The sequence below is a fragment of the Pogona vitticeps genome, chromosome 5 (assembly GCF_051106095.1).
Source record: "Pogona vitticeps strain Pit_001003342236 chromosome 5, PviZW2.1, whole genome shotgun sequence".
In the NCBI taxonomy this organism is placed as follows: Eukaryota; Metazoa; Chordata; class Lepidosauria; order Squamata; family Agamidae; genus Pogona; species Pogona vitticeps.
The window spans coordinates 53,204,454-53,223,318 of record NC_135787.1 but is presented as its reverse complement, the minus strand read 5'-3'; the positions used below and the strand labels follow the sequence as shown (position 1 = coordinate 53,223,318).

The window sequence follows — 18,865 nt, the reverse complement described above, 5'->3', positions numbered from 1 at the left end:
CCATTTATCAAGTTTTAATACATTCTCTTTTTGTCCAGACAGCAGTAACATAGATGAAGGGGGAAGTATAGCAGTCACTTTTGCCTGTAGTCCCCAGAATTCATTAAGACTGTAGTACTATGCTGCACTTGTGTTTTTTTTTTTTTTTGTGGCAGTAGATACTGACTGAAATCAATAAAACATTTGAAAGTAAATATGGCAGCTCAGCTGAACAACTGCCCTAGAGTCCCATGAAAAAGCTTTGTAAGCCAAAATGACATTTTATTTCTAGTAAACATGGATAGGACTAGGATGTAAGGTTATGGTAAGTTTACAAATGAATGTTCCCACATACATTGGTTCTACACTCTCACTTCCTAGAGCATACCTTCTTGCTAATTTGTAGTTTCGCTCTTTATTTAGGCCCCTCCATCTGCACTGAAGAAAGGGAAGCCAGGAGAAGAAAGGAGGAAAATGTTTGAGGTATAAGGACATGAAAACAAAGGAAACTGTGATAAATGCTTTTAAATACAAAAGAAAATCTTCAAACCTTTCCTCCTTATTTCCTTCCACTAGATACACTCTGCCTTTCATATACATGTTTATATACAACTTTGTGTTTTTGTCATGACTTCCTAAGCAGTCTCACCTAAACCTGATGAAATAATGGTTCATAATTTAAGCCTATACTGTATTTACTTTCCACAGGAAGCTGCTAAAAAGAGAAGACTAGATATTTTTGAGAAGGAAAGACGACAGCGTGAGCAGGTAAATTAGGAGTTTCACTCATTTGTAACTGCTGCTGTTGGAGAGTTAATATACTGTCACTTCAAAAATTCTAATTTTGATTTTTCAGATCAGTTTCATGAAGATTGAGCAGATGAGAAGACTTGAGAAAGAAAGGGTAAAATGCTTGACCTTAATTTTTAGCTGTCAGGTTTGGCTTTCAGAGCCTTTACAAGTTTTAACAGTGAAGTTTTCATTTCTTCTTCTTCTTTAGATGGAACGAATAAACAGAGCCAGAGAGCAAGGATGGAGGAATGTGCTCAGCACAGGTGGTAGTGCTGAAATTAAGGTTGGGAGCTATTCCTCCTAAATATATATGGATGTATCACAGTCTAGTTATTAACCCTTAATTATCAGCAGTTATTTGTTGATCATTGACCAAAATCCTATTAATTATAGCTGCTCCTGCATCTCTGTGTATATTTCAACAAACTAAGAAGATTATGTAGGCATTTGCTATCATACATAGTTCATTTTCAAATTACACTGGCACATACATATATGCAATAAGATTCCAGCCAGTCAGTAATTTGTATTCATGCAGCACTTAAGTAATGTCAGCTTATGGCTTTGTTGAGTACAGTATTAAGAGACAGACCATGAATCGCTGTCAGTAGTCCTATCCAATAGCTACCCTTTAAACTATGTTAGGATTAGAACAATAAGGTGAACTGGTTAGAGCAGACCTGGGCAAAGTGCGGCCCAAAGGCCACATATGGCCCACAAGCCGCTCCTGCCCAGCCCACGGATAGTTTTGAACATCAAAACCACGTATAGCTTTTTGTCTAACATTGGTCAGTTGTTTATCTTTAACATACCGTAAAAAAACCTCTTTAGTATTTGTGAAGATTAACAAGTTTAAAATAAAAACAATCATAACATCACTGTTTCATTTTATTTTTAAGTAAAGTTGGTTCGGCCCCCGAACACAGTTCAGATTTTTCATGTGCCCCCCCCATAGAAATTAATTGCCCACTCCTGGGTTAGAGAATACAGAATGGCACACTATCCATAAATATGAAAGATAAAATAAATGTATGTTTCACATGTATATATTTCATATTTCAGTGTAATGAATCTTCGTGTATTGGCATCTGCTGGGTTGGTTATAGAAGCTATCTTCCTGGTGAAAAATAGGCAGGTTACTTGAATAAACATAATATTTATTACTCAAATGAAACATTAAGGCAATGATTAGTAAATCCTTAGGGCTCTATATTCCAGACAAAAGGAAGTCTAATAAGACCTTTAAGAACAGGTGCCATACTAGTTTCTTAGTGGCCTGTAAGAAGATTGGAGCAAATGGGAGGTTTTATGGGCTTCTGTTGCTGATAGGTAAATAACTGCCAGGCTAGTATGTGAATGTTGTTTTGTATCATTGACTACCATACTGTAATGCGAAGGCAACATTTTAGATGGTGGGATAGTAGTGTATAAATCAGACTTGTATTGTGTTAACATGGCATGGGTTGGAATCAGAACATGAGACTTTGTTTTTAAATCTTCAGACTCAATTTTTTGGTGGTGGAGGAGCTCTAGTGCCTTTGCCTGTGCCTGGTCGAGGACCATACGAACACTATCATGCTGTTTTTGATCAGATAGAGCAACAAAGAGAACATATTAAAATTGCAGAAGGAAAAGATGCTGAACTGAAAGAAAAGCCTTGTCAGGAGCCTGTTGAAAGGTATGTTTAAATTCTTTGGAAAGTACAGGACATGTACTATTAGACAATAGTAATCAAAATTGCTGTTACTTTTTTTATAGTGGACCTTCAACTGGAGTTCATATAGGAGTTCCTAATGGGCCTGCAGATCATCCTCATGTACCTAATGCTGATACAGTAAGGAGAAGAATGAGAAGATTGGAAGAGGTGTCTAGACAAGCCAATGCAAACAGGTCGAACTAATGATGTTTGTTTCTGTAAGGGATACAGATTTTTGTTGCATCTGTTTAACATAGATGGGCTTTACATGGGCTTTAAGGGACTATGCTTGCTACTCATATTTTGTATGTAGGCTGTAGGAAAAAAACAATACAACACTGGTAGACTGGAGGTAAACATCAAGTATAAAACTACAGTGGTGCCTCGCATAGCGAGGTTAATCCGTTCCGGATTAACCTTCGCTATAGCGAAACATCGCTGAACGGGACAGGGAAAGCCATTGGAACGCATTAAACATCGTTTAATGCGTTCCAAAAGGCTCCTCTACTCACCGTTCAGCGAGGTTTCCTATGGCCGGCAGCCATTTTCACGCCCTCGTTAAGCGAGGGGAGGGCGCGAAAACGCTGCGCGCGGCCATTTTGAGGCTTCCAGCGGCCATTTTGTCCACCAAACAGCTGATCGTCGGAGCTTCGTTTTGCGAAGATCGGTAAGCGTTTATGCTTTGCGTTGTATTGTCTGTTTTTGTCAGTGGTTGGTAGAGTTGTGGTGTGCTTATTTGTTCCCTTATATTCACTGCCGGGAGTATGTTTGCCATTAGTTGGGCAGTCAAATCAACCAACCAACCAACCAATCAATATTCATTTCAGTGCATTTATACCCTGCATTTCTTCCACTTCATAGTCCCAGGGTGGCTCATTAAATAGCAGTGGGGGGTTGACAGATACAGTACATACATTTAAAACTTAAAAATTCTATTAAATATGTAATAATATTAAAGGACTATAAAACTTAATTTAAAAACAAACAGCAAAAAAACCAAGTCCAAATAGCATGATAAGATGTGGTTAAACAAAAATGGAAATAAAAGTTTCTGAGTTTCTCATAATAGATAAAGGAGCATCTGATCCCAAGGGCCATTGCAGCTGTTCATATCACATTAACTGTAGTGAAGTGTACTAGCCCAACATGGTCAGTGTTTTATGGGGTTGCAGAAACAAACTGGTACACATAAACCCGATTAATAATTTTTCAGCATATTCACATTTTCAGTGATTAATCAAAACAATGAAAAAAATTACACATTCTACTTGTTAATGAACAAGACATGGTGACTGAAATCCTGCTGCCAGATGTTAGGATGAGTAAGATTGACATCATCTGCCTTACACAGTGTAACTTACAGAACAAGATTTCAGCCAGTGTTTCACTGTAAAAGCAAATCATTATCTTGGTAGAAGTAAAACTGGATCTATTATCCATTGTTTGTCTGCCAGTTTATCATGTCTCAGTCTTAGAACTGCAGAGCCGAAAGGGACCCCCATGGCTTATTGAGTCCAGACCCTGTTAAGGAGGTACAGTGGAGAACTGAACTCCCCACCTTTGGCTCAGCCGCCAGATACCTAAACCAGTGAGCTCTCCAGCAGTTTAGTATTTGGGGGCATCAACATTTGGAACTATATCTGAATGGAATTTCTGTATAAACGCCTATAAATTATTTTAGTGGTACCAACATGTGAGAGAGTCTAAATATATGGAAAGAAGTTATTATAGCTATTAAGTGGTAAGTTTGTATGTATGCTTATCGACTGGTTAGTTGCCTGTTTCATTATATATTCATTTCCTTATCAGTAAATTGCTGAATGATGTTGAGACCCTCTTCCTTGCATATATTTTATTCCAAGTCTATTGAAGATTTAAAATAGGAGAGTGTTCCTTAGTACTCTCCCTTTTTGGTAATACCGTATAGAACTGCTGGATAGCTCAGTGGTTTAGGCATCTGGCTGCAGAGCCAGAAGCTGGGAGTTCAATTCCCCACTGTACCTCCTTAACAGGGGCTGGACTTGATGATCTGTAGTGTTCCTTCCAACTTTGCAGTTCTAAGATTATTAATGTTTACAAGATTGTATCAGTACATTAAAGTCTTAAAATGTTTTACTCAGGCAAAAGGGATGGGAAAGAGCTAAGCAAGTTGAGGAATTCTGGCAACGGAAGCGAGAAGCCATGCAAAACAAAGCTCGTGCTGAAGGACATATGGTATGAAATTTCACATTCCTCCTCTACAAATAGTTGGGTTTTCTTTGTAATACTCAGCACTCAATATGAACCTGCAAAATATATCAATAATTTTGCAGAGGGACAATAGAGATTTTGCCATTTTTTTCAGCGTAGACTGTAAAAAAGTAAAAGCCAAAATCTTAGTTTTTTTCCACAGGCACACCAACCTGTTTTGTGCATGGTGTTCATTTTCTACCAGTTGTATAAAAATTATAGGGACGTGATGGCATGCCTATAATTATTTTTACTTATAAGTAAAAATTATAAGACTTTACCTTCCTGCACACAACTGTGCTTTTTACTTTCAACAGCACTATCTCTAGCTTACATAACTAAAAGCTGGAAAATCACTAGAGGAGTCCATGGGGCATTCCATCTACAGTGGTTGTACTATATGATTGAAATTGTATTCTGGACATTAATTCTAATGAATCCGGTTCATCAAGGTGTAACATTATGTTGCAAGTATGCCAGCGGTTTTGCACAGCAACATGGGCACATGCTCAAGGCAATCGTGCAGTTAGTTGTGTAATTCCTATTTTGGTCAATTGGATAGTGTGCCAGCAGAAGGCAGCACCTTTAAGGCTATATAATCTTAAAATACTTACATGGAAATAAATTCCATTAAAGGTCAGTAGGACCTCTAAGTAGAAGCTACCAATTCAAATTAATTGTTATAATTATAATTTTATGATTTTATATATTTTATATTGTTCTGTTTTATCTATGTAAGTTGCCCCGAGTAGACATGGTCTAGAGGGGCGGGGTAAAAATCCAATAAATAAATAAACAAACAAACAAGCCTATGGGATTATGCTATAGTTTAATTAAACATTTTCTGCAATCAGAGTTATCATTTTTCTTGGTAAGTTTTTCTGCTGCATTGGAAGATGTTTCTGTTGCTGTGCAATATTTATGGCAAACTTGCCAGGCAGTGTGATCGGCTTCTTTTGGGATGACAAGTCCTGTATGTATATTGAAGTGCCATTCTTATTGAAGTGAGACTTGAAGCAAGAAATTGCAGTTTCCTAGCAGATGAACAGTTCCTGGTTAGCCTTAGATTCTTATGTTTTCTCTTTCTCCAACATTTGAAAGGGATCAAACATCCACATTCCAAGAAGCCACAGACATTACAGTGAATTGTAGCTCATTTAAAGTTGCAAGCAAGGTCTTTACCATGTTTCTCCGAAAATAAGACAGGGTTTTATATTAATTTTTGCTCCAAAATGCATTAGGGCTTATTTTCAGGGGATGCTTTATTTCACAGTCATATCTTCTTCTGGTTGCTGCACAATGCTGCACAATGGTGGAGGGCGGGGTTTCATTTAACTGGGGCTTATTTTGCGAGTACAGCTTATATTACAAGCATCCTGAAAAATCATATTAGGGCTTATTTCCAGGGAAACGGTAGCTTTTTGCTCTACAGCATAAAATAAAGTTCACATTAGACTAAGACATGTTGTGGGTCTTTTGCTTAATAGGAAACCATGCTTTCCTATTATATCTGAACCAAGACACAGCAATCTTTCTCTTTCAACTTTTACCACAATTAAGTTCTGTGTTCATATGACTTCTGTGTAAATTCCACCATCTGACCAAACAAAGATCACAGTTTCTTAGTGCAAGCTGATTTTAGTACTCTGCATACAAAACCTAAACTTCAGTAACTCTTTTATGGAAAGCCTCAAACTTCTAGACTCACTCCAAGGGCACTTTCATTTATTTTATAGCTACAGCTTGTCTGATGTACATTTACTCCATTGAATAAGTCTGTCTTTCATGCTGGAAGATATGTAGTATATAAATACGAATATGTGCACATAGTATAATGTGAATGCTTGCCTGATGGCTCTTGAGATCAGAACTCTGATCTGAATTATTCAAGGGAATGTTAGTGTACAAATAAAATACATAATTTCTATTTTATAATTTTAGGTGTGTATAAAGTAGTCCCTTGCCTTTTAAAAAACAACCATAAACATATGATGTACAGTACTGTATACAAACTAGAAGCTGGCAGTCATGTACATATTTGCATATGCTCGGATCCCTTTAACATTCAAAAAAGAAAAGATTGAGAGCATTTATATATTTCCCAAATAGCAGAAATAAATACAAAAATATGACCATCCCCTCAGTTTGCATTGCTTTTCTTGTTTGAGATAGTGCTTCATCCTCCCCCCCCTCCCTTTCCATCTCTGAAAATGGAAGTTGCACTATATACTGCAGGCTGGAATGACCCACCTTCAGTTTTTAAAAGGATAGTTTGAGGTTATATCCCATATATGTGCAAGTATAAGGCAGCTAACACTACTAACCTTCCTCTTTCCCTGCTCCCTTCCATGCACCCTCCTGCATGTTAATATTGTTTGGGACTACCATGTGAATGAGAATAGAGAATCCTGTATCAGTGGAACAGGGGCTTCATGAGAAAGGGAGGCAGAGAAAAGGTGGTTCACAAGCTCCTTTTGTACACAACACTGGATACAGTCATTCTGTGAATTGCATTGGAGTAAATTCATGGCATTTTCCACTCTGAGATGAAGGGCAAAGTCAAGGTTTTTGTGGAATCATAAGATGCTGCTATGAGTAAGTAAATATAAAAGGGTAAATAAATATAAAAGGCATATAAGCAATCTGAAAATGAAACATTTCACTTAATGAATCATTGCATAAGAACCAGTATCAGTTGATACAATCCAGGACAGGGTTTTATACAAGCCTTAACACTGGGACTAAGGAGATCCATATGTGAGTTGCCACTAAACCATGACATTCACTCAGCAACAGGGCTAGTTGGTTCTTCTCAGCCTGACCTTTTATGTAGGATACTTCTTTGAGCTGATGGGTTCAGAGTTGGGATGTTAAGGAATAATAATGACGATGATAATTATAATACTAATAAATTGTTTGTAACAATATCCAGATTGCTGAAGTAAGAAAAGCCTAGTGTTATGGAGTTTGCCTTTGTTGTGCACTCCACAAGGTTTAGAATTATTTTGTGCTCTTACTAGGGAGCGTGCCTGGTGTTCCCAAAGTGTATTTGAACTGTTAATTTTCTGTCACCTAATTTCACAAGTTGAGCTTGGAACACTTTTTGGAATCAAAGCAGACTTTTGACTTCAAATCAAATATCCTATCAAAAGCCAAAAATCTATACCATCCTCTACAGGAAGGAACCAGTTATTTTTGTCACCATGAGATATTTGTTGCAGTTTGTCTAAACAAACTCTCAGCTTTCCAGAATTATCAACTACAGCATAGTAATTTTTTATAAATACTTAGTTTTAGCTTTGAACATATTATCACTTACAATATGGCTTTGTCTTTGTGGTTTGCATCTACGTATGTCATCCCAGTTACTTAAGATTTACAAAAAAGTTACAGTATCAAAGTGTGATTCCACTGAAAACTTGTGGTAAGATGCCTTAAAATGAAAGTTTATTTTGAGATAAAAGTTTGACAGTGTATTAAATGTGCAGCAATTCTAAAACAAAAATTAGTTTTAAGCTCATAGTAATTAAAATTCCTAGTAAGCACATCTACTACTATAAAAAAATGCACAAAGTTTTACTCCCAACCTATCTTACTGTCTTAAAGGCATCCTAAATGATAAAATACATAGACAAAAAAAGAGTACTTGGGTAATTAGAAGATACTTAAGAATGCGCTTCTGCTTTATCTTGAGTTAAACATTCCTTGTTGATAATTATCAGTATGTTGATAAATATAAGGGTAGATAATGTGATGGCCCGAGCTCTTCTTGTATTTAATACATTAAATGGTGAACAGGACACACTGCAAAACCTGGCAGCTATCTATGGAGGCAGGCCTATTTCTACAAGAGGAAGGAAAACCAGAAACAAGGAGGAAGAGGTATGCTTCCTGCATGTTTGCTGCCATCATTACACACATAGAATCCCTTTTCTCTCCTTCATTTTTCTGCATGGATTGCCATATATTATCAAAACAAAGGGCTTCTCTCTAGATTTCTAATAAGTGTCATATGCAATTCCTAGATATATCATTTTGATGAATTAACGTAAGTCTGTCACTGGAAACAAATCATTCATCTCTCCTTAAAACACAATAAGCCCTCATTGCCTTAATAAATATAACTACATGAATGGATCGGCTGAACCACTGAATTCACTTATAAATATAGTGATGCCACTTTTCAGTGAGAGTTGTCCCATTAATTTATCACTTTATGACAACTATTTAGTTTGTTAAAATATATGCATTATTGTACTCTTCTTCTGACAGAAATACCTCTGTGATTTTATGTTCTCCCAGGAATATCTGGCAAGGCTAAGACAAATTAGACTTCAAAACTTCAATGAACGCCAGCAAATCAAAGCTAAACTTCATGGAGAGAAGGCAAGTTGAAATTGTTATTAGCATACATAATGAAGTCATTTTATTTTAGTTCCATTTTCAGTTCTGTATGCCTCTAAGTAAAAGTGCTGTCTGCTTTGTCAACTGAACTAAACTGATGTTTCTATTTTGCCTAGTTGAGTTCCGCTAATGCTGTCCTGAAACTAGTGGTGAGAGCTTTCTTAACAAGAACAGGCTTTAAATTGGTACATATAGAGTCGCAGTTCTAAGAAGTGGCACTTGACACTGCAGTAGCCACATGCTACATAACCGTCTTTTTGCTTTTAGCTCATCACATTGATCAAATGATGAAGCCATGCCATTGCAAATAGACCCTGAAAAACATACAAAAAGAATTTGAATTCATTGTCTCCATGTAGCAGTTAGTTCATGTGAATCACTCAGCTATCCTGCCAGCTAATTTTATTGAAAGAACATGGGAAAGCAACAACAAAATAATAGTACAGGTCTTTCATAAGGAATGTATAAGCTGATATAGAACCTCACCATAAAATTATATTTTATGAGGTAAAAATTATGTAAGCATTCACATCATTGCAATCTGTGTCAGATTTGAATATCGCACCAAAGAGAGGCTGGTGGAAAATAAGTCTTGCCTTTCCTGTTACTGTAATGGAAGGACACCATGTGTTGAAAAAACAATCAAACTCACCAGATCGAATTGTTTTCTTTCTAACTCAGTATTTTCTTTAGGATACATGTTCTTATGTGCACATAAATGACTTTTCAGTGTTAGTTCCACTGCAGGGTACACATTAATAGGCAGCACCTTTTAATGGTCTTTCCCAGCTCTGTGAGATGTTGTGAACTGAAACTGGGACCATTTGTTTGCAAAGTTCAGGTACTGTCACTGAGTGATTGTGGTTACCTTTTTTAGTGAGCAAAGTGTAATCTCTACTTCATGTTCTTATGACTCACACACATGAAGTTACAGTATTCTGTGCCTGCCCAAAGCACTTGTGAGCCTTAAACAGTTGGGTAATGTCTCTGGGTAGGGCCCCTGCCACATCCCATAGCACACATGACACTTTTTCATTGAAATGCTTTGTCATAGTTGTGCTTAGTAGTTTTTCCTTCTCCTTTTAGTCATCTAATATCTTTCTGTCAAATCCTTTCTTTTAAGGTTGCGTATTTATTTTTTTTTCTGTCAGAAAAAGTTTGGACATTTCTTTCTCTCTTTTTTTTTCCTATTCCTGGTTCTTTTGACCTATAGCTGCAAAGGCATGGGTCAGGCTGCAGGGATACATGTCCTTTCCATTGTTTTTTTTTTTTATTCAGATGAGTCCATATGCTCTGCTCCAGCTGGCATTGCCTGTCCTTTAAACCACAGGCCATGACAGATAGAACTTTGCTCCTAGTCTTTTGGGAACATGTGACTAAAAGCAGTGGCCTCAGATATTTATTTGAGACCTCCTCAAGTACTGATGGCATGACACCTTTTCTCTCCCAGTAAGTTCATTTGCTAATCTCCCATGTGTGTGAATCACAAAACAGTTTACTTATAATTGAGTTTTATATCTGAAGTAAGACACCTCTTGCATTCCTTTGTGGGATAGCTTGCCTTGTTTTAATATTCTCATGGCTGAGGGAATAAATAAGAATCACATTGAGAGATGCTCAGTGGCAGGAAGCAAGTTTCCCACCAAAAGGCATTACTCAGTTATAAAAAGCTCCAGGGTACACTGTGCAAGTGGCCTACGTGTCAGTTCACAGGTGACCATCTGAAGAACTAGTTACAGGTAAGAAACTTTTTCTTTCATTGCTCAGGCAACAGCTTGGATGTTTGGGTGCTTATCTTTGACAGATAGCATAGCTAATCTACCAGGATTGGTTCTTTTTGTGGTCATATTCTGCAAAGCGCAACCCACATGAATTATCTCCTGAGTTACCTCATTGTGAGTTTTTAAGTGAATACCACATAGTACAGTGGTACGTCGCTAGATGACGACCCCGCTGTGCGACGAAACCTCATGATGACTTTTTGCGATCACTATAGCAATTCGCAAGACAGTCATTCCTATGGGGGAATTTCGCTTGACGATGATTTGGTCCGTGCTTCACGGACCGTTTATTCGCAAGACAATGGTCTTTACAGCTGATCGTCTGGTTCCTAAAATAGCTGCTCTGTGTTTTCCGGACCCATGCTTCGCAGGGCAGCCATTTTAACAGCTGATAGGCGCTCGGAAAATGGCTTCCCTATGGCTGATCTTCGCTGGACAACGCGGTAATTTCCCCATTGGAACGCATTAAATGGGTTTCAGTGCATTCCAATGGGGAAAGGCTTTTCGCATGACTACAATTTCGCTTAACAGTGATTTTCCCAGAACGGATTATTGTTGTCATGTGGGGCACCACTGTAATATGTTTTGTAATATCACCTAAAGATGCATCTTGTTTCCAGTTACCAGAATGGAAACAGACACCTTAAGAACATAAATGTAGGTTAAATTTTAGAATTAGGGGCTATAGAGAGTCAGGTAAGTTTCCTGTGAACTGATACTTGAATATTTGTTAAACTTTCTGTATTTCTGTCATGCACTCTTCGAGATTAAATTAGTAGAAAATCTCTCAAAATGCAGGGATCCAAACACGTTTCCAAACAGTGACAAGATTGCTAGACTATAATGGATAGTCTCATAAAGCTCGTGATAGTCTCATATTTGCAAAGCAATAAAGTTTAAAAGTTGTGGTTATAGCTACAGTTGTAGCTGTACATCTCTTCTGGTATACACCTGTAAATATGTACATCAGGTTTTTCTATCATCATTGTTTTCCAGAATGAAGCAGGTGGTTCTCCAGTACATGAAATAAATGAAGAAGCAGAACTAAGGCGTAAAAAAATTGAAGCACTAAAGGTAACAGTGAATGAGAATAATGAAAACAGATTTTCTTGGTTAGGTTAAAATAACTGAATGAATGAGATGCTATCTGTGAATTTCTTTGCTCGTATCAGCGGAAGAGGGGTAATGACGCTTATCTAAAATTTTATTCAGGATACCCAGCTCTACTTGCTGGTTGTCCTTTTCTTAAGACTGTTTGAATTATTGGAAACAAGTCTCTGGTGAAAGACTTGGAGTAGGAAAAAGATTGGTATGTGGAATAATCTTGCCTGCATGTTACAGTGCCTGAAGCCTCAAATCAGAATCTCAGCTAGAGGAGATCCAATGAATCTGTGATAAGTCAATAATTATGTAAGTTCTGTTGGTTCAGTGGGGCTACCTTTTTTGGGACCAAGAACTGGATATAGACTGTAAACTTCAGTGTGCCTACCTTACATAATTTTATTCACTCTTTAAAGAAATTGTGGTTTAAATAGCTAGCTCCAGAATATTGGATAGTCCTGAATAAATACAAAAGAGTATACAGAAAATCACATACTTGAAGGTTACACTGGTGATGAGATATTTGCTTAAAATTTAGAAAGAAGCATATTTTTACTGGTGGGGGGAACCCTGCTTTTCTGCCACAGGCACAAGCAAATGCCCGGGCTGCAGTCCTGAAAGAACAATTAGAGCGAAAAAGAAGAGAAGCATATGAAAGAGAGAGAAGAGCTTGGGAAGATCATGTAAGAAATATTAATCTTTCTTACATTCTCCATTTGATACTCCCTATCTGCTTATGAGATTCTACATAGAAAATTTTCATTAGGGATTTACTGGGTTTTTTTTTCCTTAGACTGCTTTGCCCGCAGTACTGCAACAGATTCTTTTGAGTCTTGGACCCATGGAATATGGCAGAAACCCCAAAGAGTTGAATTACTGTGTCATCAATTAGAAATGAAGACCAGTTCTAAAGTTATTTGAATGTTCTATTTAAAAAGGAAAGTTTTGCAACTTTATATTCTCTGGGTGATGCTCCCCACTTTTTCCATTCACATTCTAACGTCTACTATCTAAACATCTTCCTCTTCATTTTTTTCTCTTTCGGTGTTGAATCCTGGTGGAAAATATCCTCGTTTTTTTTCTTTCATATCCTTTCTTCACTCTCCCTCCATATCCCCAGGGCCTGGCAAGTAGAGTGAGGAAAGAGTTCTAGAATAGAAGAGACATATATGAGCGATGTGGTGAAACCATGAGCCAAATAAAACTACAAGTACACCATTGGCATTGCACCTCCCTGCTAATACTCATTTGTCTTTTGGAAAGGACTGCCCTCTGGCAGACTGTGAGGAGGTGCCTGGAATTGTACAGGTCTCGGCTGTGGCCAGGAGTGCATTTGCACAATTAAAACTAGTGTGCCAGCTACATTCATTTCTTGAGAGATCTGATCTGACCACTGTGATACAAGCCCTAGTTACTTCCCAGCTGAAGTAATGTGCTCTATGTGGGTTTGTCGATGGAAAGTGTCAAGAAACTTCAACACGTCCAAAACGCAGCAGCCAGATTGCTGTCTGGGGCTAGTGACAGGGATCACATAACCCCTCTGTTGCAGCAGCTTCACTGAATGCTGATCAATTACTGGGCACAATTCAAAGTACGGATTTTAAGCTATAAAGCCCTAAATGACCTGGCTCCAAGCTGTCTCAAAGGCCGTATCTCCCATTATGAGCCAGCTTAGGTGTTAAGACCATCAGGAGAGGCCTTTCTCTCCTCCTGCCACCTTCATAGGTGCATCTGATGGGAACACAGGAGAGAGCCTTCTCTGTTGCTGCTCCCAGACTTTGGAACTCCCTCCCACAGGAGGCCAGACTGCCCCCCATCTTTGCTATCCTTTCACAAGCAGGCAAAGACCTGACGGAAGGTCAGCTTCATTGTTTAACAGGGCAATATTAGGGCAATGAAGCAAGAGGGACAGTGGTTGAAGAGCTGTTACAGAAAAACTTTGGGCAAGTCTGACCAAAATTTTCTACAAACCTATTTTGGACTGCGGACCAGTTGGGGAGGGGGTGCTGGGTCCGTGTGCGGGGGGGCAGGGGCACCCTTGCACTCGCAGGTGGGCATTTCAGGCTTGCAGAGTGGTGTGTCACGCTTGCGGAGGGGTGTGTCGTGCTGACAGGTGTGCGTGTCATGCTTGCAAGGGGCATGTCATGCTTGCACGCATGCATGTGAGCATGACACGCCTGCCTGCAAGCGCAACATGCCTGCCCGCAAAGCGCAACACACCCAGCATGCGTGGAGGGGTGGAGATCCGTGTCCGCGGCCCAGTTCAAGGAAGCCCATGGACCAGCATGGGGCCATGGACCAGGGGTTGGGGACCCCTGATCTAGAAGATATACTGCAGCAATAAGGGCAGCTAAGAAGCCAAGGTATCTGACCCTTACTTACTTACTTCCTAATATTTATATGCCACCTTTCTCTTAAAGGATCCAAGGCAGCTTACAATTGCATCCACACACACATTAGAACAATAACACTTTTCTGAATTGTGCAAAGCCTTCTGTGCTGAGGTGCAGGAAAGGTGGTGCCAGAGCAGCTGGTTGCTTGTTGTGAGCCATTTGCTATGTGTTTTGCAAAGTCCGTCAAATTAACCTTCAGCTACCCTGTCTTCCAAAACTTACCTAAATCACCTACCTCCTCAAAGCAGCTCTGCTGCCCTCACCTTCTTTCCCACCAATCACAGATATTATGAAACTGCCTCTTTTCTTACCTTCATGGTGGTTTTCTCCATGACTAAAACTTCAGTTTAGGTGAGTAACAGAACTGGGAGCCCTCTTGATGAGGGATCAGCAATATAAAGTCAACAAGGATGTGGTTACTTTCATACTAGAGCCATCCTTCCTACTGAAAAGTAACACTTTCCTGCAGAACTCGCAAACAGATGTTTCAGTTATTCTGCCTTACTTCTTCCCACATCTTCAAAAGGCTGTGGCATAGGGTAGATATACACAAAACACTAAAATATATCTTAGGAGAAACAAAAAGTTCAGTACTGGTTCGTTTTTTTCAGTTGATTTTTGTGAAGTAGAAAAGTAATTAAATCCACACATGCTGGTTGAATAAAAGCCTGTATCATGCTAGCATATGGTTCAGCTCACATTCCTAGACCTGTGAACATCGCCACAAATTCCCCTAGGGTAGTAATAATCACAACAGCATTTCCCAATAACTCTTAAGGGGCAGCTTGGGCACCTCCCACTCTTTCCTGGTATCTCCTGAGCATTGAGAGAATGCTAATCAGAATTTACCATGAAGAACCATTGTGGGGTGGTACAGGGAAGGCATAAGAACGTAAGAAGAGCTCTTCTGGATCAGGCCAAGGGTCCATCTAGTCATCTGGGAGTATATGAGACAACTAGATACCTGTCTACTGATACCACTCCCCTGCATCTGGCATTTTGAAGTACCAACCAGCTGTATCATATATTTTGGCTGATGGAAGCCTTGAGGTACTGTTCTTTTTGAATTACCCATTTTTGAAGGAACAAAGTTTCTCCCTCATCCTTTCCTCTTTACTCTAATGGCTGCTTTCCTAACCGTGCTCAGCTGCATACAGAAGTTGAGGTGGAATCGAGAGACAGCATCTTTTACTCAAGCTCCACTTGCCTTTGTTTCTATGTAGTACTCAGAAGATGGCAAACTCTTTCAGATTCCTCCCTAATGCCACTGCAGAGCAGACCTTAATGATCAATGTACCATTTTGCACAATAGTACTCTAATACAGTATGTATACATTATATCCATAGCTGGTAGTTAAAGGAGTAAAGAATCCCATGGGAGCTGCAGAGATGAGTCCTACTCATGGCAAGAAAGAAGTTGGAGGATCTCCTACCAAGCTGATAAAGCCCAGTTCACCACCACAAAACATTTCAATGACATCCGCTTTGAAGGAGGTGGGCGTGGTAGGTATTTTAACAGAGGCAGGTTTTACACTGAAGTTTAACACAGACAAATAAAAAAATCTGAATGACATGCTGAAACATTCACCTCTCTTTATAATTCTTTAGGAAATATTTTCTTATCATATCCATTTTTTTAAAATGCTATTTTTGTGGACTGCCAGAACTTAACTGGCAAATCCTGTTTTAAAAGGAGGATCAGATCTGACTGTTATTTGTACAGGTCCATTCCTTGTACAGAGGTTTATGAATTGGCATGATTACTTTAGTAGAGAAAGTAGTGATGCATGTTGAGGGAGGAAGTGTCATATCATTATATATTACATGTTTTTGAGGCACAGGAAAACGTAATTTTTCAATATTAAATGTGGAATCAACCTTCTGGCTGAACTCCTGCTGGACAGTTACACAAATGAAGTAACTCTTGAAAGTCAGTTGCTGTAAATTAAGAAATCTTGTAGACATTAGCTGTTGCCTAATGAGTTGTGCAACAGATAAGATCTACGGAAATGTCTTGGTTTACCATAGTTTGTCTCTAAATGTTATGCCATTTGTATAACTGCAATAGGATTTCAACCTTGTTTTAAAGATTGAATATATTACAGTAACATCCAGACTATCATTGTTCAGCTTTTTGGACAGTACTATTTTTTCCATGGTCTTATTTATAATAATTACTGGAATTGACACCGTCTCTCACGGTATGCTATTAATTTAAAGGATGAAAGTGCAACAGTTATCCAAGAAACACCAGCAGAAGTAAAGCCTGATAATGCTGTTCAAGTAAGTTTGTTGTTGTTGTTCTACTTCATAATTGTTGTTTGGGGTGGGGTTTGTTTGTTTTTTGTTCATGTTATTTCCACTTTTCTTCAGAACAAACGAGAAATACTAAGGAGACTCAATCAAAACCTTAAAGCACAGGAAGATGGGAAACAGAGAAATGAGTCTAAAAGTATCTGTGAGAAAGCTACAGCTGATGAGAATAATCAGGAACAAGAAGAAGAGTATCCAGTTTTAGCTGATCGTAAGAAATGGGAAGCAGGTACACAACTTGTGGTTCCACTAGCAGAGCTGACAATGGAAGAATCCTTGTTGGCTACAGAAGGTAAGTTGCCTTTGTTTAAGCCTGTCAGTACAGTATTATGTGGGTACATATTCATATATTTTTACCATATCAGCTAAGAACAAAATGTGCACTTGTTAAGAAGTACAATTCAAATTATATTTTGTGATGCCTGTACATGCTCATAGATGTAATAAGGTACAGCATTTAAAATCATGTGGTTTGAATAAGTTGGTATGTTACAGTTGTCACAAATTTTTTGGTTCTTCATTTTGATTGATTGATTGGTTCATCTAAGTATAGAAGACAGTCTCATTCTCTTGTCCTAACATCATCCTCAAATAGCATCTGTTTGTCCTATTAAAAATGCACCCAAAGTTCAGCTGCAAATTTAATTCCCAGAGGACTACTAAATCCTTTCTTTGAAATATCTTTGTTCATTTGTTTATTACTCTTAATTAATTCTGAGGCAGAATTTTTTAGAAAAAGGAAATAGCAATTGATAATATTTTATAAATTCCTGTAGGGAAAATCTAGCCCTAACCAAATAATTTGTCCTTCCAAAACACCACACAGGTTCTTTACTTTAATGCAACTCTTAATAGTGCTGAATGAAAATATTTTGTATTTGCTATTGCTAGAATCTTTGGACATTGTGTTTTCAATTTACACATTCTAAGAACAAATGAAATTCTAACAGACTTAAAATTTGTTGGCTTTTAAAATAGGAATAATTGTGCAGATTTGTCTTTCCTTGAAAATAGAAATAAAAACAGGAACCATCTTCCCTGTAGCTTTTATTTTTTAAAAAAATCTGCTAATGTATCAAATATTTTCCTGCAGCCAATACATTAGGTGAGGTTATTACGGTAGATGTTGCTGAACCCCAGAGAAAAGTCTGGGGCAAAAGCCCCACTGATTCAGTGTTGAAGATTCTTGGAGAGGCTGAGCTACAACTTCAAACTGATCTGCTAGATGACTTAAGCATTAACAATGGTAAGGATTGATACAGATTGGATGTTAAACCCTTGGAGGGGCTTACTTTTTACATTACACTCTATGGAAATGGTAGTTCCTTGCACTATGAGCCATGATATTGTATTATTTTCTCAGTTCACCTTCTGGCAGCATATAAATTGTGACTAAATTCGCAGGACAAAACCAAAACAGTAAAATCACAAGAAACCAGCATAGGCACTATGAGAAGAAAATGACCAATAAAATTCTATTTTATTTAAAAATTGAATTACCTTTGCAATAACGTCATGATTTATATGCATACTTTACTTTGACATATTTTCACTGTCATTTTATATTGGCTTAGTATGTTTCAGAACGTTTGCCTTTTAAAACTTCATGAGTGAAAAAAATCTGAATGTTGATGTATCACATAGATATTGATGGCACCAATTTAAAAAATTACAGTGCAATTTCTTGACATTTATGAATTAATACTTTCTAAAAATATTATCATTTACAAATAGTGTAAAGATGCATTTTTTTTCCTTGTAGCAGAGGAGTCTGCTGTCTATGGATCAATCATTAAATATAAAAATCTTGCCCTCTTACTGTGCTAAATCAACTTGAAGCAGAGGAAATATAACATGGTAATGGTTTATTATTGCATTTCAGAGGTTTCAGAGGAAGCTATGACATTAAGAGAGAACACTGAAACAAAAGCAGCATTACCTGTTGGAAAAGAATCAGCAACTGAAGTTGGTAACACTGAAAATATGACAACAGAGAAGTCTCATCCACCTCAGTTAGAGCATCTGTTGTCCAAGCCTCATCTCATAGATGGTATGACTTTCCCATTTCAAATTCACACAAATATTTCCAAGTTCAATATGGAGCCATGAAATAAGTTTGATAACATTTGGAGAATTTGTACAATACAATATGTTGTCACCAACAGCACAGACAAATT

The 18,865-nt window shown here is 38.0% G+C and overlaps 1 protein-coding gene across 7 annotated transcripts in view; it reads left to right on the top strand.

Moving 5' to 3' along the window:
- The window catches only part of NEK1 (NIMA related kinase 1), a 61,031-nt gene that overhangs the window by 27,253 nt on the left and 14,913 nt on the right, over window positions 1-18,865 (top strand). For 6 of the 7 annotated variants that reach the window (XM_078393865.1, XM_020805484.3, XM_020805483.3 and 3 more), the window contains 16 exons: window positions 403-462; window positions 688-747; window positions 836-883; window positions 980-1,054; window positions 2,274-2,449; window positions 2,530-2,661; window positions 4,588-4,681; window positions 8,495-8,578; window positions 8,999-9,082; window positions 11,878-11,955; window positions 12,570-12,665; window positions 15,723-15,878; window positions 16,596-16,658; window positions 16,749-16,980; window positions 17,782-17,934; window positions 18,571-18,738. In XM_078393865.1, coding sequence (XP_078249991.1) covers window positions 403-462; window positions 688-747; window positions 836-883; window positions 980-1,054; window positions 2,274-2,449; window positions 2,530-2,661; window positions 4,588-4,681; window positions 8,495-8,578; window positions 8,999-9,082; window positions 11,878-11,955; window positions 12,570-12,665; window positions 15,723-15,878; window positions 16,596-16,658; window positions 16,749-16,980; window positions 17,782-17,934; window positions 18,571-18,738 — 1,759 coding nt within the window. The remainder of the gene's footprint in view (window positions 1-402; window positions 463-687; window positions 748-835; window positions 884-979; window positions 1,055-2,273; window positions 2,450-2,529; window positions 2,662-4,587; window positions 4,682-8,494; window positions 8,579-8,998; window positions 9,083-11,877; window positions 11,956-12,569; window positions 12,666-15,722; window positions 15,879-16,595; window positions 16,659-16,748; window positions 16,981-17,781; window positions 17,935-18,570; window positions 18,739-18,865) is intronic. The other variant, XM_073001461.2, reaches the window with a different exon arrangement.